Source organism: Coturnix japonica, chromosome 2 (assembly GCF_001577835.2).
Source record: "Coturnix japonica isolate 7356 chromosome 2, Coturnix japonica 2.1, whole genome shotgun sequence".
Taxonomy (NCBI): Eukaryota; Metazoa; Chordata; class Aves; order Galliformes; family Phasianidae; genus Coturnix; species Coturnix japonica.
The window spans coordinates 36,779,131-36,803,873 of record NC_029517.1 but is presented as its reverse complement, the minus strand read 5'-3'; the positions used below and the strand labels follow the sequence as shown (position 1 = coordinate 36,803,873).

At 37.6% G+C, this 24,743-nt stretch overlaps 1 protein-coding gene across 1 annotated transcript in view; it reads left to right on the top strand.

The window, feature by feature from the left end:
- Positions 1–24,743, top strand: part of GADL1 (glutamate decarboxylase like 1) — an 82,360-nt gene that overhangs the window by 20,136 nt on the left and 37,481 nt on the right. The window contains exons 7-12 of the mRNA XM_015854006.2: positions 3,261–3,340; positions 3,454–3,508; positions 7,047–7,163; positions 12,955–13,019; positions 13,221–13,302; positions 19,340–19,539. Coding sequence (XP_015709492.1) covers positions 3,261–3,340; positions 3,454–3,508; positions 7,047–7,163; positions 12,955–13,019; positions 13,221–13,302; positions 19,340–19,539 — 599 coding nt within the window. The remainder of the gene's footprint in view (positions 1–3,260; positions 3,341–3,453; positions 3,509–7,046; positions 7,164–12,954; positions 13,020–13,220; positions 13,303–19,339; positions 19,540–24,743) is intronic.

Sequence of the window (24,743 nt, the reverse complement as noted above, 5' to 3'; positions counted from 1 at the left end):
TCATTGATCTGAAAGGTAGGAATTTGCTAAATTTGAGGTAACTGAGGGTAGAAGAGTGTATTTGTAAACGGTTGAAAAGTACATGCTGATACGAGCAGATTTGAGATGCAGTGAAAATAAATTCCTCCCCAAAGCAACTTGATCATGAAAGTAAGAAAGTGGAAGAACACAACTTTAACTCAGTATTTCCCCCTGTTGAGATTACAACAGACAAAGATAAGTAATAAACCAATCTCATAATAATGTAATTGCTTCATACAATCATGTTTCTAAGAAACTCTTTAAAATGAAGAGGACAAATTTATCTTCTGTTTTAATGAGCACACGGGGAAAGTAACTTATCTTTTCAAATCTTAGAAAAAGAAAACTACCTTGCTACAGTTAAAACAGTACAACACATCTTTTGGTTTCAGTTTGATCTTGTGCTTAATGGCATTCATTTCTCACTCCTAGTGGTTACAGAATTAATATGTCCAATTGAACCTACAAAAGACATGGCAAATAAAGAGAGTAATCTCTACTCTTAGCATTAAAAGTTATTACTTTATATTGTATATGTAGTATAGATACAAATACTATATTTTATTTGAGTATTCCTTTCCTCTTATTGAAAGGACTCTATGAAGAAACAAACTATTTCATACTGTTGTGACTAGAGCTGCTGAATGTTCTCTGTTTTCTTCTTAAAAGGATGTGGTGTGATTTAGGTTTATGGTAGTGATGGTAAAAATACGAAGTTTTTGTATGCTTTCTATCAATATAACTGAAAGATTATTTTGATGAAACAAAGAAAGCATATTTCAAGTCAGTGTTGCAATATACAGTCCCTTTTCTGTCCTACTGTAGACTTACTAGATTTTATTGGGTCTTCAGTAGGACAGAAGGAGGAACAGAAGTTCTTGTAAAGGTGAGAAATAATACACCTGGCAGCCTGTTAGTTTTAGTGTTATGTTCTTCCTTCTCCTTCTGCTCTTTAGTATAATCTCTCAAGTGCTCAAATCTCTTATCTTTCTCTCATTCTTGGACACCATTTTTAATAATAATATAAGTTATTTAGTGAATACATCTTTACTAATATAGTGATTTTGCAATTCTACAAATTGCTTTCCAAATTTGAGACTATATTATTATTCCTAGTGGTTCATACCTTTCATTTGACCCTAATGGACAGAAGTCAGTGACAGAGGCTACCTTTATTTTCAGCTATTTGCTAAATAGTTGAAAGCATCTCCAGAATTCCACTGATCAACACATAGCCACTCTACAATCATTATTACCATTATTGATGCCGTGTAAGACTGATTATCTGCCTATGTACCTTGTTATTTTTGTAGCAGTTCGAATGAATGTGTCCTAAAGGTTTTGTGAATATGTCATGTTACAAAGTAAGCATTCCTAGGACTAACTGATAGTATCAGGTAGTATTTTTGTACGCCTTTAAAAAGTGTGCAGCAGTGAGGGGAAAAGCTTTTTTGTCAAAATGAAAAAGAGCCCTTTGAGATGATCCATCTCATCAAAACAAGCGTGACAGGCTTTAATATCCTTAATATATTCATACCCACACATTAAAATGTTGTACATTTTTCATAATTATGTTCTGCAGTAACTCCATTTGTGTGAACTCTCTGGAAGAAAATGGAATTAATTATCCACCTGGTTTCACCTCCTATCTGAAAAGAAACAATTCTAGGCATCGTCACGGTTGCTGGAATAAGGGTTGTTTTAACTCTTCAGTAATAATGTGTAAAGAAATCCAATTTCATTTTTTTAGAATTAATAATCCCAAAGTTAGGTAGTTTTGATTCTGAGAACTGTATAGTCCTATGAGATGCTGAATGCTCTCAAAACTTGCTTCATTGATTTGAGTGGGTAGGTATTTGTCATGCTGCAGGTTGTTGAGAGTTTGACATCTCGGAATGAGTTCAGATTAAGAAGGTTACTGTGTCTTGAATTCCCAGGATGCTCTTGAAAATGGGTTAAGCTGTGTGATACGAGTTTGCTCTTATTTTGGAATGATACAAAAAGCTGTTACACTGAAGAATGATATCCATATAGAACTGGTTCTGATTTATAAAGTTGAATGTTGGAAATACAAGAAGCTCAAAGATCTTGAATATTTAACAGAAAAAATAGTGAACTGTTTTCAGAGTGGACTGTGAGCTCAAATGTCCTTCTCATCTGGTTAATTTTATCATTCATTGATTGACTAAAATCCCATTTCTGACATCCTTTAAGCAGGTGAAGGAACATTTTTACATTCACTTTACAGGCTACATATACAAATACCTGTTATTCGGTTCAAAGTGAGAAGCATACTATGTGTATTGGTGTTCATTTGCATTTGTTCACAGACATCTTTTTGACAAGATGTAGCAAAAATTCTTCGATAAATTACTAAAATATAGCCTGGTCCAAACTGGAACTCTTTCCATAACCCATACTGATTTAAAGATGCCTGATGATGTATTAAGTGCCACCTAACGTCTGCTTTCTTTAATAATGGCTTCCAAAATCCAAATTCATGTAGACAACCTTGGTCTAACCACCAAAATTTTCAAGGATTTGAAGGCCTTGAAAGTTCTGATTATGTGAACTCTAAAAGCTTTGGTAAATCTTGGGACTTAAGCTCTTATGAACAGACTTGCTGAGTCAGACCAAAAGTTGGTTTAACACAGGTGTCCTGTCTTTGACAGTGTCCAACATCTGCTGTTTAGAGAAAGCATATCGAAAAATTGGAATTATGAAGTGGTAGAGAGAGATATTTTCATATACATTTTGATTAAGAGTCCAGTTTCCAAGGGGTGGTGCTTCTGAATATTCAGACCTATAAGCTGCCTCCAAGCTGCTGAGTTCAATAGCCTTTAAATCTCTCTTCCTGTGAATTTGCCTTTTACTCTTATTAATACTTTTGTTTCAGTTCTGTTTAAACATTTTGAAACAGTTAATCATTCTTTCCTAATGATACTCAGCTTAAACTATTCATATGTAATAGACCTTTTTGTTTTTAAGCCAATGTTTTAAACATGGTGCACATCTATTTTGTTTGTTTTCCCTGCTCTTCAGTGTGTCGTAAATTGTTAAGTACAATATGTCTTTCTACTGGGTAGCTTTGTCAATTTGCTTTATGTGTTAGGATATGCTGTTATGACTGTTAGCTGGTATTGAATTGATTTCAGTGTCACTGTTTCCTATGCAAAGGAATTTTTCTTTCTAATTGTGTGTGCTCCCTCTCTCTTTTTTTATGCTTCTTTCATTTACAGTGTCATTACTCCATGAAGAAGGCAGCCTCTTTCCTGGGTATTGGTACAGAGAATGTTTACTTCGTCAAAACAGATGAAAGGTAAGCAAGCAAAAGTCATTGCAGTGGTCTTTGAGCTTTTTGAAATGCAGTAGTGCTGTACTAACCAACTTATTTGAATGTAACTGAAAAAGTTTTAAATCTGTGTCCCTTAGAGGTAAGATGATACCTGAGGAACTGGAGAAACAAGTCCAACGGGCCAGGAAAGAGGTGAGAGGGGGAGAGAAAGTATGAAAGATAGAGGAAGAGTGTATGCAGACTGTGTGCTTGTGTCTGAGTGAAAGAAAGGAAAACTATGAGTGAGTGAAATCTTAAAAATAGAGCAGTTAATGTACCAGTGTTTTTCTTACAGGTGCAATCCAAACCAAGGCTTTTAGGTGTTATGCTTTTCTGGGGAGTAAAATTCTACAGGGCTTTCACAATTAATGAAAACCCTCAGTACAACACTACTCTGAAGTATTTAGCACTTTTCTTCTAAGTGTAGGATTTCTCTTGCCCTTAATCTTTATTAAATGAAAGAGATGCAGTATCTTAAGAGGTAAATGAAAACTGGAGGTTTTTCCTTATTATAGCAGCTACTGTGATAGCCTCTGCAGTGAATGAGAGTTGTAAGATAAAGCTTGGTCTCTGAAACTCATAAATGCTGCAAATTCTAATTTTTGTCCCTTGTAGTCCTGTCAAAAGAGTGCAAAGATTCCACTGTGCCTCTGTTTCCACAGGGATTTGACAAGCAGAAAGTGAAAGGACAGCATTTCAAAATGTATTGATGTTTTGTTGGACAACATTAATATACATCTCCACAATCTGTAAGATAGTGCTTACTGTTGTTAATGTAATTTATTTTAGAGAGTTTGGAGGACCGAATATGGCTTCTAAGGCACAGAGCGCTTTCTTTTGGCTTGCTTATGTCACCTCATTTCCTGCTTTAGAGCAGTAGGATTTGGACCTCAGCCCTTAGTACATGATCTGGGAATACTAACAAGCTTGTGTATTGTCCCTGGTGTGGATATTGCCTATCATGAGATCCTACTTTGGGAGTTACTGTGGCTGATAGAAATGGCACAGCATTGCTGTTCTGTCATGCACTGCTGTGGCCACAACTGCATTAATTAAAACCTTCCTTAGATACATCTTCTACCAAAAACCATCTCTTTTGGTTTGACACTAGACAGAATAACTAGTGATACATGGTGTCCTTAATTAGCTAGGAAACTCTTCCTTTCATTATCCATGGAAGACAATCTGTACTTTGCTCATTTGAGCAATCTGGGGTGGGGGTGGGGGGAAGAACTGAAGTGTGGAGCAGGAGAAAACAGGCAGACAGGAGAATGAGCTCTGTGCTCTGGAAGAACACACATATTTTGTGTGTGTATGTGATTTGGTGGTTATTTAAAAAGATCATTTGTCATTTATGTTGTTTAACAAAGAAGTCAGCCTCAATTCAGTGCTGTGCTATTTGAAAACAATGTTTTATATTAAAATGCTCTGCTTATAGGAGTGCTGCCTTTGAGAAGCACTTACTATTTTGCTTGCCTTTTGATGGAAATTATTGGCATTTTGGAAATTCTTGATTTCACCTGAGCTTCCATAACTTAATCTATCCTTGATAAAATACTACTTTACAACTTTTTAGAGGACACTTCAGTGAATTACAGTGAATATTCTAATGACTCTCAAACAACAGAGGATGTATTCACTAGTGACAAGAGCACAGAGTGTTCACTGACTGTGAATAGCAAGAGTCTCAGTCCTGTTTTTAGAGGATTTAGTCAAGAACATCTATTTAACTTTGTTGGCAGAAGAATAAAAGTGTGATTCTCTTCTTCATAGAAAATTGCAATGGTAACTATACTTTTTTGAATTTGTAATGGTCCTAAACTTGTCCCTGTATTCTGTCAGGCTACCTGCTGGCAGCTGGGGTGCTGTGTGATTGTGATGTAGCTGTGGCAGGAAATTGGTAAGAACACTAAGAGAAACTGTTAAGTGCAGTGAATAAGTCTGCCTCACTTGAAACTGTTTCGTGTTTGAGCTTCAAGCTCTTTGTTCTAAGTTTGATCGACTTACATTGTAGGCTATAGTAGGAATGAATGACCAAGAAGTAAATTACAGGCTGGTAATTCTTTGTGAGTGTGGGATTAATTTTAATTTATTCCAAGGCTACTTTTCATTGCTTTAGCAATTGTGAGGAAATTTTAAAATACAAATAACATCATAATTATGTGCTATTCTAAGAGTCCTCTACACTGTTAAAGAATTAAGAGTACTGGAGCATGTCTCCTGTGATGAAAGGTTGAGGGAGTTGAGATTGTTTAGCTTGGAGAAGGCTCTGGGGAGACCTCATTGTGATCTTCCAGTACTTGAAAGGAGCTTACAAGCAGGAGGATGACTGACATTTTATACAGATAGATAGTGATGGGGCAAGGGGCAATGGATTTAAACTGAAAGAGGGAAGGTTTAGATTAGATGTTAGGAATAAATTATACACTGGCACTGGTAAGGCACTGGTAAGGCACCGATAAGGCACTGGCACAGCTGCCCAGAGAAGTTATGAATGCGCCATACCCGGAGGTTTTCAAGGCTAGGTTTAATGGGTTTCTGGGCAGTCTAATCTTGTGGTTGTCAACTTTGGCACTAGATGATCTTTGAGGTCCCTTCCAACCCAAGCCATTCTATTATTCTGTGAATTATAAAACTATCAGAATGTAAATGTGAATCAAGCCTGCCTGTCTGTGTTGTAGATGTTTAAAAGTGGCAACACTTAAAGACAAAAAAAAAAAAAGAGGAAAACAAAGATCAGATTTCAGCTAAAGTGAAGCTATATGAAAGACTTGCACTTAGAATTTGGTTTCCATCTGGTGTCTGATTTCAGTGAAGTTACTCTGAGTTACATCAGCACAGAGACTTACATCATCTGTGAGATTTAACTCACTGTAGATGAACCTCAGGTATCCAAGATTATGCAGTTTAGTAACAACTTCTGTGCTTCTTCAGTAGCTGTACTGAAGAAAACTTCTCTTATTCCACTCTTCTAATCTTTAAACTGTCAAACTTCCAGTGGTCTCTCTACTGTGCTTCAGTTGCCATCAACATCCCTTCCTGTTTTCTAGATGGTAAGGAGGAGGAGGATGAGATTTGGCTGTACAGAGGGCATTGGAGTCAGATAACAACTGTCAAGTTGTGGTATATGCCAGTGCTGCCTGGGGCAAATTGTGTTCTCTAACTAAAGGCTCCCCTTCCCTTGGCAAAGAATATAGGCATTGCAGAGGGGGCACAAGTGAGTCCCTGGAGGGGTGAGTCATTTCCCAGCATGGGTAGCATGCTGGCTGTACTAGTAGCTTGATTTGTGTCTGGCATAATGGTAGGAAATAGGGTGGTAAAATGTGGAAGATCGAGAAATGAAAATCAGTGTATAAAAAAAGACGTTAAATATCCAGGGTGCTTTCATCTTGATAAAACTGGGATCTGTCAAAACAGTCTGAAGCTTTCTGAACCAGAGCGGTATGTCCTGTGATGGTGTTAGCTGGAAATGCCTTTTATTTATTTATTTATTTATTTTTCCTTTTTCCTAAGAGTCAGCATTATTATATGCATTACCTTCTGTATGAGGCTCTCAGTGCTGGGAAGCTAAAATGTAGACTGTCACATCTTTGTCCTACTTTCCATGACCTTGTTATACTTCAACTCTTCATACATACTGAGGGAAATGAATGGTGTGAATGACAATGTTTTGTTTTGAATTCTATTGCAGGGGTCAGCACCATTTCTTGTCTGTGCTACTGCAGGCACAACAGTACTGGGAGCATTTGATCCTCTGGATAAAATTGCTGATATCTGTGAAAAGCATGACCTTTGGCTTCATGTTGATGTGAGTTTGTACAATGTGTGCTTTTCTTTAACATTCCTTTTACTTTTATAATTCATATTTTTCTTTGACTGTTGATGTTTCTTGTTGTAGTAAGTTGTACTTAATTAACTTTTCCATAGGAAACAGAAATATATATCCTTATTTGTCTCTGTACCCTGTGCTGAAAGCCAGCAAATGATTTGGTTGTATCAAGCAGTCAAAACTTTCTTGTAATCATCATGCTGTATTTCAGATGATTTTAAGATCAATTTCTATGTCCTTCTTGCTACCACCCAAAATGCTTCAAGGATGATTATGTACTAATAGAACCACATTCCGTTGGGGAACAGACACATTAGAAAGGTGGTGTATTGTTCATACAGGTTAAAATAAAAGTATTTCGGCTTTAACCAACCAGAAATTATTCTGTTTCATTGTTACAGATTTGAGTTTCCTGTACATCCCCTTAAGTTTTCCTAAATTGTTCAGAATTTTCTCTCGTCTCATTTCTTTTTAATTCTAGTTTTAGATTTTAAAATCCATTTGTGAACCCTTATGGAATAACCACTGACCCTTTTTATTACTTGCATTTTAAAATCAGTTCATGAACCTCTTTGGAATAATCATTGAGACTATTCATTACCCGAAAGAGTGAGCTGCAAGTGCGTTTTTCTAAAACTAGGTCTCCTCCTATTTTCTATAACTGGATTCTTTTTATAGTGACAATGCCATGAACTCAGAGTGTCTGTACCAAAATCCATGGAATGATGAGAGAATCTGGAGCAGCATAAGAAGAGATTTTTAGGTCTTTAAATTTTTCAAGTGTTTAATGTTAGTCATTTAAAGAAACATCACACAGACAATGATATGCAGTTCATATAAAACTGTCTCAGACTATAATGAATCAAATCTTTGTATGTGTGAATCAAAAGAGTTTTTTTACTGACTTGGAGGCAAAGATGCAGAATTTAGTCCTGATATTTAAAGTGTCTTCGGAGCTTCCTCCTGGTCTTATGCTAGTGTATTACCCAGCAGGTTTACAGCAGAAGTGAAGAATTCATGTTAGGTGCTAGTCTCTTGTGTATCTGTTTGTAGTCAGTGAAGAGATAAGTTAGTATACTTACCTAAAAGGTGACACTGCTGGAGTCATCTGTCCATCTTTTAATTCACCCTCGGTTGAACTGTCAAGAACTGAGTGCATTATTGTTTCTTTATTCCTCTTTAAAGTTTCTAACTATTTATGTAGAAATGGGATAAGGGGAAGAGGCTGACAGCTTTGTGTGTAAGTGATGTAAGGCATAAGTATATATACAAACATACTTTGATAAAATGATCTGACTGTAATTTGTAATGTGAACTTTTCTTCAATCATAGCACTATGTGAAATAGATTTACTGGTTTTCATATTATGTACCTTTCATATTATATAGAAAAAGTAGGGATCAGGCATCTGCCATTCAGAAATAGTGTGTAAGAAGCATAATGAAGGGTTTTATTTTTTTCTTTACTTTTGAGCAAGCCAACCTCCTTCTAGCCTTATAGTCAAGAACATTATATCTGCATTCCTCTGGAAGATCTATCTTCCAGTTGAATGTTTTACGCATTGTGAGGTCTTATTTTTATAGCAAGTACTGCTTCTTTGGCAGTGAGTTACTGCCATAACTTTGGAGGAAAAAAAGATACAGTACCATTAAAACAATCATTTCAAAACAAAGAAAGCTCTAATTTAGGACTCCTATCACTGATGAGAATCAAGATTATCTACTGCAAATGATCTCAAGAACTGTCTATGCACTTTTATTCCGTGAAATGTCAGCGGTATTATATCCAGATTTACACTGTTTTATCTCATTTCAGAATATTTTCTGATACAAAAAAAGAAAAAAAAAAGATATGTTTGCCTTAGGGAAACTCTTCTCATTAAGTATGAAATGATAAAGCTCATGATCCTTAGAAAGGGCAAAAGGAGAAAATCAACATAAAATCAGCAGGCTTCAGGAAGATAAATTTTAGTGAAAACAAAAATGGTAGATAAGTTCTCTCATGGATACAGACTTGAAAAGGAAGTTAAGAAAAGGTTTTTTGAAAATAACACCAATAGTCCCAAAATATCTCAACAGTCAATTAACAGCCAGTGCTGCGACAATATTTTGTGCACATTGCAGCATTCATACAATGGGTCAAGGCAATAATCTATCATACATCTATGAGGTCATTCTTAATTAGTTGTTTGACATCATCAATATGCATTCAAGCTTGAGCACTTTTGTATTGTGTATATAACTTTAAACACATGGGTGTTACCTCCCTGCTGGTCTTTTACAGTTTTTCCCATGGCTGAGCAGAGCTAAAAAGCTGTTTTAACCTATTATCTCATGCTTAAGTAGTTAGTTTAATCACATTGCAAACACCCAGTGACTTTCGTTGTTTGCTGTGATTTCTTACATATGAAATAATCGTTTTCTCATACCTAGTTACCAATTATATTTCATGGGATGCTCTCTGTATTATTCTCATCTGGATTTACCAGAAACAAAATGTGCCCATCTAGATTGGTCAATCTACGTATCTTTTCTAAATTCACGCATGGAAAAGAAGTGGCTAATGTTACTGTGTATTGGCAATAACTAATGGGAAATTCTCATTAGAATGACAGAGAAATGCTGCCAACCTGCAACTGTGGTAGTGAATGAAAGCTGGGCTGGAAAATCACACTCAGAGACCAGCTCTCAGTGATTCACTGCTAAAGTGGAAGGATATTTTGAGTAGACATCAGGAAATATATATCCTAGGTTATGTTATCCAGTATTTTTATTAATAACTGCGATGAAAAAGAATCCACTAGCTAAAAATGAGGATAACATAAAAATACAAGAGGCAGTGGGAGGACAGGATTAGAAATTTGAGATCTTGACAGCTTTGAGAAGAAAGTGGAAAAACTAGGTTACTGTTCAATAACGATAGTGCTTTAGGTTTAAGCTCTAATAATCAGCTGCACGTATTGCTTGGGAATGTTGGCTAGATAACAGATCTCCAGAAAAAGATACGATGTTTGCAGTGCATCACAGATTAGCAGCTTTAAGCTTTTGCGGATAGGGATAAACATCTTGACAGCTTCTTTGAATAAAAATACATAAAATAATTCTTTCTGCTTGGTGCTCCACCTGCTATATCCATTGAGTCCAAATCAAAAGCTACATTTCAAGAAAGGCTTGTTTTGAGCTACTGGTCATATATTCTTTTACAAAAAAGTTGGTCTTCAACCAGTACTATGCACACAATTATTTGCCATAACTGAGCTTTTCCCGTGTCCTGGTTTCAGCCCAGGCAGTACCAACTGCTCACTGTTGTGTGGTTGTTGTGAGTGATGGGTGTATACCTGGGGCTGGGATGGGCTGCTCAGCAGGGCAGGGCCACCTTCATGATGTCAAGGGGTAGGAGATGGCCATAGGGTGGGCTGGGCAAGGCTTCTTGCAACCTTCAGGTTTGGGTTGGACATGGCCGAGATGCTGCAAAGAGGTAAAGAGTAGTGTTTCCCATGGTCACTGCAGACCAAATGAGGTAGCTGACTGACATTTCATTCTGTAGGTTTTTGGTGCTTAAACACAAATCAGGTAGCTAAGTCATGCAACCTTCATCACTAGAACTCTTTAAAAACAGATAAAGCCAGTGATTCTCAGTCTTCATAGGTGCGTTCCTGTTTATTTTTAGTTGTTTCTGTCCTTGTATCCCTAAGTACTTCATCTGTGAACTGAGCCAATAAACATGAAGCACAAACTCACCTCCTGGTACTGTGGCTCCAGGATACATTGGAAGGTGACAGAGATGCACAGCCCTTTAATGCCATTGTACCTCTCATCCAGATCTCTAGAAGCAGTTTTTAAAATGAGGGCAGATAGAAGTGCCAACAGTGTTGCTTAGCTAGCAGTTGTTAATGTCTCTGTGTACTTTATCTTATATTTTGGTACTGATCACAAGCTGGGTGTATTCATTGCTTGTTAATCTATACAAATGACAAATGTTTGGCAGAAATGAGATGGCTGATACTGCCTTTGGAGGCAGCACACAATGAGATGAGCTCTTGTGAGCTTTTGTAGTTCTGTTTTATAGGGCAGTGTGAAATTGTCAACTTTTTCAAATACTTTAGTTGCAAATTTTTAAAAGAATCATTTTAGAAGAATATTTTTAAAAGAATGTATGCCAGTCTGTTGTTTATGAATTGTGAAAATTGGGGAATCATTTCATGATTTTTTTTTTTTGGCTGAGTTATTGAACAAGAAGAGCACAATTTGTCAGTTTGGCTGGGGTAACCCAATTTTAAGTCATGGTTCTACCACAGGCTTAATGTGGAGACTGAGACCAACCATTTCCTCTATTATATTGCAAATATAGACTGAGCAGCAGTCCTTTTTCTCAGCAAGAATGTTGTGAGCATGACAATATTAAATATGATGTGGTGTTTGTGTGCTGTATTAATGAGAACTAATGATCTGCATGCATTAGAACAAGTTATTAACCATTCATTTCCCTTGCGAGCCTTACTGTTCTTGTTGCCCTGAGACAGCAGAACTTGCTCCTAATGCATAGCATGTGAAACTAACACTGACTCATAGATCAGCTCTCATAGCTGTTTTCTTCGAGCAATAAAGAAAAGCCCAAGCAAAGATACAAAAAAAATACACACCCCCAAAATACCCAAAGCCAAGCAAGAATGAGTTCACTATACTTAAATTAAGAACCTTCACAGCAGTGATTTTCTTCATTAAACCAAAATATATGAGTCTTTTCTTACAATACTCTGAATATGGATCTTTTGTGGACTGATGCCTCCTCTGCATCTCCAAGGGGCACTTCTTACTTCACAGGAAACTGTATGTGGATTCTTTCTCCATAAATGCTGATAATCCTTTTTTCAAATTTAGTATAATTTCTCAAATTCAGCATGTGATACCACTCTGACCTCCTGGATGAATGTTGTTTGAGAGCTGGAGATATGCTGCAGCTGGTGGGTGATATCTGGTCCTTTCTGAATTCACAGATGAGAGTCACCTTCCTTCACTTGAAGTGTCTAGTTAAGACACTGTGAAGTTAAGTATGTACAACATATGCTTGTTGTCTAGGCTCCTTCTGGAGTGCATGGAGAGAGACATCTGCAAAAGGTGTCACTCAAAGATAGGCATCTGGAATAGCTAAGAGGATAAAAGAGTTTCAGTGGAGAGCTACTCACTACAGTGATGCTTATTTGATGCTTAGACCACACTCCTATTTCTTAGATGACCTGAGATAGATGTGGTGAGTGCTACACCATTTTAACATCAGTTGGGCTGCTGGTCACAGAAATGCTGTTCTAGCAGACTTCACTTTTCATATCAAAACTCCACGAAGTATCTGAGCTTGGGCTTTGCAGTTGGCAGAGGTTGTTATTTCTCACAAACAAGATACTAGGAGGATGAAGATGTACAAAATGGGGCTTTATTCTCTCGTTGTTTAGGTTTAGGCTGGAGGGTTGGAGGCATCTCTGACTCTGGAATGGACATGGTTATGCAGAAACCCTTGCTTATATTGAAAGGGCAATGTGACTTATGCTTCACATTCTAGAAAAAAACATCAACTCCTCTATTTTAGGCATAACTCCAAGCAGTTATCTTTCTTGTCAGTAGGTGAGGCTGAAGACAAAATTTAGCCCACTGACTATGTAGTAAGCTAAATTTAAAATCAGATAAAATATGGCAAGTAATCATTAAATGAAGCATTATCAGAGTGTACTATTTATAACAATAACATTGTCTTGGTTCTGTAAATTTTCCAACAGGCTTCTTGGGGTGGCTCAGCTTTGATATCGAGGAAGCATCGCAAACTTCTTCATGGTATCCAAAGGTAAGGCAGTTTTACTTCATGGTCACTCTTATCAGGGACTGAGATGGACAAATGTGGCCTAATGTACTCCATGAAAGCTGTGTTTTCTGAAATAGTCTTATTATTACTTTGAGAGACTGCTGAACCTGTGGGTGTGTGGGAGGGAAAAAAAAAGGTGCAATTTCTGTGCCTTCTCTCCTTTCTTCTTTTATAAATTTATAGGGCAGATTCTGTTGCCTGGAATCCCCATAAAATGCTGTTGGCAGGAATTCAGTGCTGTGCTCTTCTGGTGAAAGACAACTCTGTAAGTCCCATATATATATATTTTTTTCCTTCTCCTTTTAAAATGTGGTAGAATATCATTGCTGTAAGGCAGACATGGAGATAAAAAGAAAACAATTGTGAGTCAGTTTTACTACACTGCAGTGCAAAGGCTGAATGATGCTAACTGATACTATTTTCAGTTTCACCAGTAAATGAATGAAGAGTGATTAAGAGAGCATAACCAAACTGATACAAGTCACTGTACACATCACTGGTCGAACTTTGCAGTTGGTGCCCTTCTTAGTTAGCTTCTGTATATGATTTACATTTAGAATTGAGTGTTTTGTTGGGTGGGTCTGCAGCACTTAAACACCAAGCTTGTCAAAGGCTTTAGAATAGTCATAACCATTGGGGCTGCAGTAGTACTGTGTATTGTTTAAAGAGTGCCATCAGGCAGAACTGCTCTTTGCATCTCCTTGCATGGGTTCAGCAGAGTGAGAAAGGGAGTATATGTGTAAAAGATGCTGAGCCTTTTTTCTCAAATCTATGAGTGTTCCCTTTAGCACTATGCTAATCTAGGCTTTCCAAAAACTGAATAGTTAAAAGATCTAGCAGGGAATAAAGCTCTGATGTCAAGTGGTACAAAAGTTACTTGAGTATGCAATGTGATGTATCTGCTGTATCTTTATGGAATTCTTCTGTCCTAATAAAGAAAACAGTAAATGATTATTTAAAGTACCACTGCAAATTCAGCCCTGGAAAAGCTAATATACATTGTCTACCATGAGAGTTTTAGCTTGTGCTTAGCTTTATCAGTGACTGAACATGGTGAGAATATGAAGTCCCTGAGGTTTGCATCACTATTTTGTGGTCATGGTTTGTAAGTTAGTTTTAAAAGCCTCTGTCAAAACAGCTGATGGTTTCTATTCAGCTGTGAGTTATCTGTCCATGTAACTGATTACTAACTCCTGGTAGTAAGAACAGATGAGGTCTAAAGAGTGTAGATACTAATCAGTGCTCTCTTGGAGCAATTAATTCTAAGTTATGGATGAGACATGACAGAATAGCAAGACGTGTGACTCCTCATTTCTTTAGGCTGGAGTCTGTGGGATTAAAGGGGATAACAGGTTCCAGGACTACCTGTCCATTATTTTATCTTTATTCTGGATTGAAAAAGCATAATAGAGTTATTGACTAAGGTTAATGTAGTCTCTAAGTTGCAGGCTTGGGAAGACCTCAGCCCTGGATTTTTAACTAATTAGGCCTGGTACATAGATAGATGTAGCTTCAGGTAATGATTACACTAAGGCCGTATACTGGAAACTTATCTGGAAGAGAAGTAAATAAATGAAGAAGAGTGAAATATTTTATCAGTAACCTTGGCATTTAGAGTCACTTTACAAAGACTGTTCCAACTCCAGACCTTTGGCAGCCTTTGTATTCTTCCATAGAGTGTAGTATCTGCTAGAGCACTCCTATTCCACTTCTAAATCACAGCTATGCAGTGTTGTGTCAGAAGTACTTGTAGAGATCAATCCTAGGCAGTTGAGAGATGAAACCACAAAAGTAATTACTGATTCTATAGCACTATGTGACATGGTACAGAAAGTGAAAGAGAAGGTTTTACTCTGTGTTTAACTCCTTGAAAAGTGACATTTAAATATTTTGCATATGAAGCAATGCCATCTTTGTATACAAACATGAGTGTGTGCTAATTTGGGGTACTTTCTTATCAGTCTCTCAGAAAAATGAAATGCATATTTAAGACACTTTACCAGAAGGACTTTGCTTCACTTTGATTCCCTCTATACCAAATCCATAGCAGGGAGTTGAATCCAGTCTCTTATTTAACCATTAAGAATGCTATTTGCTCATCAGTAAGAATAGGGAAGGATGTGTTTCCACTTCTTATTTTGAATCTTTTTCTATTGCTCCTAAATTACTTGTCTGTCTATTGTCACGGATGAAGCCCACATATAAATACAAACATAATCCCCTCACTCTGAGTAGGATGCTGAGGTGGGAGCTGGAAGAATTTAGCACAAATTGCTCTGCTAGTAAATGTTCAAGTAGTCTCAAGAGGTTACTTTCTGAAATGATGAATTCCTCAAGAAGTCAGACCAGCAAAATGTTAATCACTGACATTAAGTCCTGCTTTTGTATCAAGCCTTAGCTCCCTTTGAAGGTCTCATTAAGGAATTTTTTGTTGGCTTGACTGCCCATTTGATTAAAGGTCTATTTGGAAACTGAAGATAATATTAGCATTGGAGTTGGGGATTTTATATGGGCCTTTGGGTCTTCATTTTAATTAATTTATTTATTTATTTTTATTTTTTTTAATTTTTATTTTTATTTTTTTTTAGTAAAGGCTTTGTATTTTACTTTGTTTTTTACTTGATCTTGATGATCTTGAGAAAGAATAATAAAGAATAATAAAATAGTAACATCCTAGTTTCCTACTAACAACAGCAATACTAACTGGTTTGCTTGGCGTTTATTATTATTATTATTATCATCATCACTTCTCTTTTTGCCCCATAGCATCAGTGAAGCTATATTTTTTAGCAGTGCTAATAATCTGAAGACATTGCAGCTAATTTATTAGAATGAAATATTGTACCTAAATTCATATACAGATTTTTTTAGATGATAAAATACAGGGAAATGTTGAGTAAAGAAATCTTCCAGCCTACATGAAGCAAAATTGGAGTGGTTTTCCAAGAAGGCAGAGATAAAATAAGAAATATGTGTTTGACTTGATTAGAAGAAATAAGTGTTTTCACCAAAGTGAAAGAGAGATTGTTTAATTCTCTGAAAAAGATCAGATCAGTGACAATAATTTTTCAGCGCTTGAATCACTCAAGAAATTCACAACTATCAATTCTTCACTGCCATAACCTGAGTAAATTTCATCACTTTTGCGACAAAATATATTTTCCCAGAACACACTTGTATTGCTCTGGTATGACCTGCAGTGATTGTTTAAGCACAGAACTAGAGGGACTGATACTCTGAAAAATTCAGTGAGTGTACTTTGTACTTGTATATTCTTCAAATGCTATGAATCAGCCTTAGGTTCTGCATAATCCCTTAAAACCTCACAGTTACTCCAAATAAAGCCCTTCAGGTCTTTGGATCCTTGCTGTAATCTATATAAACGTGATTATTATCATCATATATATAGAGAACAAATGTTTATTACAAATGCCAAAGTTCTGTGGCTCTTTAGATCTAGGTTAGATAATTAGTAATCCATTCTGGGGAATGAACAGAATTTTCACTTATTACTTAAAAATAGAATCTAAAAGAATGTAGCTAATGAAGTCCCAGTTTAGCACAGGATGTTATTGATTGATTCTGCTAGGCATACCTACAGTGTAATCTCTTTCTCATCATTAGCAATGTCAGAAAGATATCTAATTCACTGATTTCTTTTCTGGAGCAGCTGCGGGAAGCATTCTGTTTCCCTTGATTTCTATTTGGGGTTGATACCACTGAGAGCTTGTTCTCACCTCTTGTAGTGAATTACAGGAATGGCCTTTTGTAGTGCCCTGCTTTTGATAATTTTCAAGTATGCCATTCAAAAGATTGTCCTTCTTGCTTTAGACAAATGAAATCAGGGAGATATTTGTCTTGGGAGAAAAAGCTACTCATGTTGTGTTAACAATTAAAATTTATTTATTGCTGGCAATGGAAATGGAAAGAGATCAGAAGATGTGCAGTAGATAAGTGTGTTCAGTGAGAAAAAGATGTTTTGAATTATGTACTGTTAGGAACTGGAGCTTGTATGTATTGGTTTTGATATCAATGACTATTTATCTGCCATTAATTATAACATGCAACAACTATCTGTAGACTTAATCAAAACCAAAAGCTCTTAGAAAGTTATTGTAGACTTGGGCCTTTATGAAAGTACATTTCCATTTTCCAAAACTTTTAACAGCCTTAGTGTAAGACAGAGCACTATAATTAGTTCTGATCAAAGGGCAGAAACAGATAAAAGATGCTGAAGAAAGGAAGAATCTCAAACTTGCAAATAAGACAGTTCTAACAAAATGTTTGAGATTCTTCTGAGCTGATGTAGCAGCTCAGTTACTGCGTGGACAATCACAGATGTCATCTTGGGAATGACAGTGCTGAATTAGAAAGCATACATTGTCTTTCAATTCTTCTATACTTTTCCTTCATTTCACCGGGAAAACAGAGATGACATTTAATGTGCTCAGCATGTCTGAGCTTTTTGCTTTTGCAGCAGAAGTGATTGCAGAGGATCTGCTTTCTTGAACAGAAAATTTATCTTGGATTCTTTTTTGTTTTTTGCTTCCTTCAGTCCCACACCCTATCTTGCAACTTTTCCCTTGCTCCTCTACCTTGCTTCTTGCATTGGTCTGGCATAATCCCTTTCCCTCACACAAGACATTAATTTTTGTTTTGGTTTTTTTTTCTCCTGTCTGGTCCAGTGATATTCCAGCACTTTTACTGTACTTGCCTCTGGAGAGAGCAGCAGGATTTCTTGAGTGTATTGTACTAGTAGTAAGATAAACAGATAGAAATTGACCATCACACCAGCATGTGCTGTCAGATTTGGAAGCACCAGGAAAGCATGACAGTAACAGAAAGTTGAATCCCTGCAGAAGCAGTGGAGAAGATTTCTTAAGTTGTTTTTCTCCCTTCGTGCTATTGGAATAGACATGCAGAGTTTCTCTTGTTTATGGGGTTTTTTTGTTTGTTTCTTTATGTTTTTTCTTATTTCTAAAGTTACCAGCCATGTATTGCAACAGATTAAAAACTGTACCTCTGTTACAAGAATATCATACTTTCTTGAAAAGTGATGTCAGCTACCACCATTTGAAATTCAGACTTGCAGCCAAAGCAGAGAAATGGCTGAAGTTGGTTCAGTTGGTTCAAACTGATGACTGATTCTCAATTAAAAAAATGAATCATGCTGTTTGCTAAATAGTGTAGCATATTTTGCCGTGTTCTTCACTTCTGTATATTGTTCTCTGTTGTACGGAGGGTTTCTGGTTCCCATACATAGACATCTGATTTCAGTCAGATGCTGTAGCCATATTTTTAACCTCACCTGAATTTCTATCCTAGTATTATCTTAGAGATGTTTTTATTCACCCACATGTAATATACTTTACAAATCTATGACCCTGCTTGTTTCCTGGGCTTCTTGCAGGGCCATCATCATCTCTGCTCATCTTTCTTTCTGCTAGCTCTCCTCCATACTTTTCTTTCTTCTGTCAGTGGCCGCTCTTTTGCTTCTTTTCCTCTCTTGCACCTTTAAACCTCTAATGGCCTCTTTGCTTGCTTTTTTTGCAGCATTGTTCTTTGTTCTTGCTCATTTATTTTTGTCTGTTTTCTGCTGGTCATCTCTGCCTAGACAGCCTCTTAGAAGTTGGAGGCTGGAGACTGCTACCTAAAAACAATTTCATTAACAATCCTTAATTAAGGTACACTAAATTACTTTCTATTTTCAAATTGTCTCATCTGTGAAGGGAGACGAAAATTGGCATTACACTAATCTGTCACTAGTATTTCCACTGAATCTGTCGGATAACAAATACTAAGTCCTCAGAGGCTGTCTACTGCTAAAAGCTAAACCTTTAGGTTTGGGGCTAAAACATTCTTCACGCACAACTAACTGTGCCATGTGTAAAGCTCTTAGGCCTTTGAGGAAAGAAGAAATATATTGAGCCATTTGTGAAAGTGTAAGGAACTCTTCAGTCTGTTCTTTTGACCTACAGGTTATAGTAGTGATTGCAGGCTTCCCTTTCTCTGTCTTCCCAATATGTTTATGTCTTGGGGCAGCTGTTTCTATGGTACCCACCTGCTATTTCTTTAGATTCGAGACAGAATTGCTCTTCAACCTGCAATATTTTCTTGTGGTCAGCACTGACTTCAGTGGGTTCAGGCACATCCAGCATTCTAAAACAGCAGTGAATGGTGTCCTGCACGTACATTTCTTTTTTACTGAATGGTTGGTTCAGGCAGGGGAAAAGGATTTGGCTTGTGAGAATAAAAAGTTTTAATACTTTCTTATCAGCAGTCTAAACCTCTGTATCCAATAGGGTCTCCTGAAGAAGTGTTACTCTGCCAAGGCTGCGTACCTGTTCCAGCAGGACAAGTTCTATGATGTCAGCTATGACACTGGCGACAAGTCCATTCAGTGCAGCAGACGTCCGGATGCATTCAAATTCTGGCTCATGTGGAAAGCATTGGGAACCACAGGCCTCGAGGAGAGAGTGAACAGAGCACTGGCTTTGGCTAGGTACCTCCTCACGATTTTAAGTAGTCTTTTTCATTGACTGAAATCCTGACAATACTGACACTTCTCAACTTGAAACAGACCAAACTGTTACACTTTTCCCTTTTTGTTTCTACATAACACGAGGATGGGACTAGTAGCAAGAGAAGTAATAATTAGTGTGATTAAATTTGCTAAAATATTCAATAGTAATTGTTCCTTTTAACAATAGGGATAGGTGTTGGTTAAAAAAAAAGAAAAAGTGAATTCATCTCTCAATCTACTTTGTTTAACATTTATGATATAAGATCTAGGCATAGGACAATGCTTACCAGCATTCCCTCCCTCTTCTAACTCATAACTGTATGTTCTGGTATTAATGTAAAACGAACACTGTGTGCCAGGTTCTGAGCTGTGTGTAGCAAGAGGTAAATTTGCCATTCTTCTGTCTACTTAATTCCTTGCAACTGAGGAAACAGAGTGCCAGTGTTGTTTGTGGGGAAATTCATATAAGGACCTTGCTAACATTAGGAAGTAGAGCTATAAGAAAGCAGAGGCAGATTGCTTTGAGGTAATGCATGTTTACTTTTTTCATATGTTTACTGAAATTCTCAGTGCTTATAGTATGTTCATTTAGGAGATGAAATGTATCGTTCTTTTGTAGTGGTTGGTTAATGTTTTTTTTGTGGGTTTTTTTGGTTGGTTTTTTTTTTTTTTTTTCAACTTTACTGCTTACAGAACTGGATTCCACACGTGAATTCCATAAAATTCTTGCTAGAATGTATTTTCTAAAGTGGTGATGATGTCTCAGTTCCTGGGAATAGACTCCTGTACTCCAGTTATTTTGTCTTCTTATAGAAGAGATAATATTGAAATAACATAATGGCCCATTAAAAACAATTCACTTGAAGTACTGAGCTTATTCAGAACGTGCACAGGATAAGCTATACTGAAATGTTCACCCATTCCTGGGCTACCTATGCACTTTTTTGGAAATCATTAGTATTTAAAGGCAGTCATCCATATCATATTGCCATTTTATTTTTAATATAAGCTACAAAGTTTATAGGAACTTAATGTTTACTGAAAATTAGAGGAATAGTGTCTCTTTAACAAAGTCACTTAAAGGAGAAGTTGAAACATCCATGACTTAAACCCAGAGTGGATTAGTAAGCAGTAGAGAGAACAAAAACCAGAAAAACCCAGTTGAGCTTTTGCTGTATTCTCTCTGATTTCTTCAAAGCTACTAATTAATTTACTGATTATGTGTCCTTAAAATCTTTTGATTAGATTGCACCTTGTATTTGTTCTGAAGCATTGTACTGGTCTACATTTGTACAGAGTCTGTAGTTCATTTCACTATCAGTAGGAGAATTCAGCCTTATGAAGGTCACTGGCCAAAGTCATCTGACTTGAGTGTAGAGTGATTAATGACTTCTCTGGGATCGATATTTTCTTTAAATGTTAGGGTTCAGCTTTTAAGCTGAATTCACTTCTAAAGAGTGACCGGGATTTGTTTTGCTTCTTATTTTTCTGTTGTTTGAAGAAGAAAATTAATTCTTAGTCATTATCTGATGAAGTATATTCTTCATAGTAACTGCATTGCTATCTTGAGTTTGCATGTACATGGGCACTTTGCAGCTGAGGCATCAGGTTTGCTGGGCACAATGCCAGGTTTTTTAACTACTCAACAGCTGTGCAGTCTTTCTCCTGATTTGTTAAGGTAGATTTTACTTTGATATTACTAAGATAGTATTTCAGTTCTTGAACAAAGACCTGGATTAATTCTGGAATTGGTACATTGGCTGCACAACTTGAGAGCAAGATTTGTTTATTGTGGATAGCTAGAATTGTAAAGGTTTTAAGGTAATTGCAGTCATGTACTTCTGTTGCATCAAATTTTACTTACTGGCTATTCCATTAATTTCTTCTTGTTTTGGAGGTGAATCGTGTTTTCAATATAATAGATTACCTTAATATATTAGATATAACTCTTCCCAACTCTGCACTTTATACTTCAGCATATTGAAGTTTTTTTTTGCCTTTTTCTTCTTTTAATGACACCTGATTCTAACAGACGTCTGCTTTCACTGCAGATTCCCACCCCACATTTTCCGTAAGGTTTAATCATGGCAAATAGCACTTCTCTGTGCATGCCAGTCCTCTCTGAGAGGTCCTTCTGACATTCTGCAAATGTAGTAATAAAATTCGAATGTCAGCCATGGAAAGATGCAGAGTAAATTACTCCACTGCCATCAAATGAATTACAGACTCAGTACAGACTCAGACCAGCAGGGCTCATTGGCAGGGCTTTAAACTATGTTTAAAGGAGGAGGGCAATAATAGCAAGCCTGCCTGTGATAAGATATAGGGTGACATAACTAGGCTAGTGGGGGCCCTCAGCCTACTGCCCTGAAATGTGCTGGCAACACTGCAACACACTTGAAATCTTAGGACAACGAGACAGGTATAGCTGAAGCAACAGGAGAAGACTCAAGGGAACTTGAGAGACTTCAAAGGAATTCAAAGGAATTAAGGACATATCTACCAAGAAGGTGACAAGGCTGGTTACTTATCTGAAGTGCCTCCACACCAGTGCATGTAGCCTGGATTTGGAAGGCACCATGTTACTAGAAAACCATAATATAGTTGCTGTCATTGAAACCTGGTAGAATGATTCCCATGACTGGAGTGTGGCTATCAATGGCTACAAGCTGTTCAGAAGGGACAGGTGAGGAAGGAGGGAGGGAGGCATTGCCCTCTACATCAAGAAAGGAATAGAGTGTGAAGAGCTGTCCCTGAAGAATGGCCACAAGCAAGTCAAAAGCCTATGGGTGAGAGAGACAGAGGCAACAAAGGGAGCCTTGTGGTTGGTGTCTACTACAGGCTACCTGATCAGGCAGAGCCTGTTGATGAAAGCTTCTTTTTCCAGCTACAGGAGTGTCTTATCCTTCTGGGAGACATCAGCCACCTCGATGTCTGCTGGAAAAGTAGTACTGTGAGGTGTAGGCAATCTAGAAGGCTCCTAAAATGCATCAAGGATAAATTATTGAGCCAAGTAATAGACAGCCCCACTGAGGGATGCAGTACTGGGTTTGTTGCTCACCAGTGCAAGTGAATTGATTGCTGGCATTAGGATTGAAGGCTGCCTGGTCTGTAGTGATCATGAGGTGGTGGACTTCACACTTATGAGGGATTTGGGATGAGGAGTAAAATCAGAGTGCTAAACCATGGGAAAGCCAATTTCCAGGTCTTCAGGGAGTCAACCAATAAAAAGCTCTGTCCTCAAGGATAAGGGAATAGAGTAGAGCAGAGCTAGCAGATCTGTTTTCCTTAGTGCACAAGAGTCTTCATCTTGAGGTACAGGATGTCAGGAAAGGAAAGCAAGAGACAACATGGCTGAACTGGGACCTGCTGGTCAAACTGGAGAGCAAGAAGAAAATGCACAGGCAGTGGAACCAGAGACAGGTATCCTGAGATGATGCTGCTAGACTGTGTAGGGATGAGATCAGTAAGGCCAAGGCCCAGCTGCAACTGAACTTGGTAAGAGGTGCAAAGAAGAATAAGAAAGGATTCTGCTGGTACATCAATCAGAAAAGGAAAGTCCAAGAAGGCATACTGAGGTGTACTGCCCCTCTAGTGAGCAATACAGACTTCTTTACAGGCTGGTAAAACAGACAAGGAGTAGGCTGAAGTACTAAACTTCTTTGTCCCAGTCATCACAAGAAACTGTTCTTTACACACTCCTCAACTAGATGGATTGGAAGGTGGGGATTGGGTGAACAGTGTGATCTGTCTGGCCTTTGACACGATCCCCCACATCTTTCTCTCCAAAATGGAAAGATATGGATTTGATGGGCAGACTATTCAATGGACGAGAACTGGTTGCAAGATTGTACCCAGAGAATGTGGTCAGTGGCTCAGTGTCCAGGTAGAGATGATGAGTGATATCCATCAGAGTCCAGTATGAGAGCCATGAGCTATCCTCATGCTTGCCTTTCAGTATGCCTCACTTTCAACCTAAAGAGTAGCGTGAGCATTAACAGCCAGATAACAAACAGCAGGGTCTGAATGGTCATGGCAGAAAAGACTCAGATCCCAGACTTCTTACAATGAAGAGAAACATCTCAGCCATGCACAGTTCAGTGCAAGTCATAGAGCTGTGCTGCTGGGAACTGGCACTTTGTCACAGCAGTCATTTTATGGGAATATGTGCTAAGAGGTAATGAGTCATATGCACACTACTTGTTAATGATAAACAATGAGGCAAGTCCCCATGCTCAGTTTGGAAAACATCGTACCATCTAGAGTGTTGTTTACTCTTTCCCTAGCCAACCTGTTTCTGCTGCACCTCAGTCTTTGCAAATACAGCTGTGCTGGCAGTGTCCTCGTGAAGGCAGATTTCAGGGTGTAAATTTCCTTTCCCTTTCCCTTTCCCTTTCCCTTTCCCTTTCCCTTTCCCTTTCCCTTTCCCTTTCCCTTTCCCTTTCCCTTTCCCTTTCATCTTCCCTTCCCTTCTTTCCGTTTCCCTTTCCCCTTCTTCTTTTTCCTTTTTCCTTTTCCTTTTCCTTTTCCTTTTCCTTTTCCTTTTCCTTTTCCTTTTCCTTTTCCTTTTCCTTTTCCTTTTCCTTTTCCTTTTCCTTTTCCTTCCCTTTCCCCTTTCCTTTCCGTTTACCTTCCTTTCCTTTTCCTTTTTCCTTTTCCTTTTTCCTTTTCCTTTTTCCTTTTTCCCTTTTCCTTTTTCCTTTTTCCTTTTCCTTTTCCTTTTTCCTTTTTCCCTTCTTTCCCTTTCCCTTTCCCCTCCCCTTCCCCTTCCCCTTTTCCAGTCTATGTTAGTACCTTGTTAGAAAAAGATGGCCAGGAATTATTGTGAAGTGTCTCATTGAATGGAAATGCACATTGTTATATAAAATATGGAACAAGGACAGTAGCATTAAAACTGATGGAAACTAAAGTTCTGGGCGAAGCTACAGGACCCTGGTGACAATAGTCATAGTGCAAGAGATGTAAGAGTGAGTAGGGAATAAGACAGCAGCACAGCATCAGCACTTGAGGGAAAGAGGCTGAGGAATTTGTGGAAAACGTCAATGGAAATTTGCATCAGGAACATTCACAGCCTGTTGTAAATAGGATCAATTTGTGCCATGCAGCTCCATTGAAAATCTGTGCCTGAGGACAAAATTTGGCCTCTCCTCAGTGCTCCTTGGCTTACTATAGCTTTCATTTGT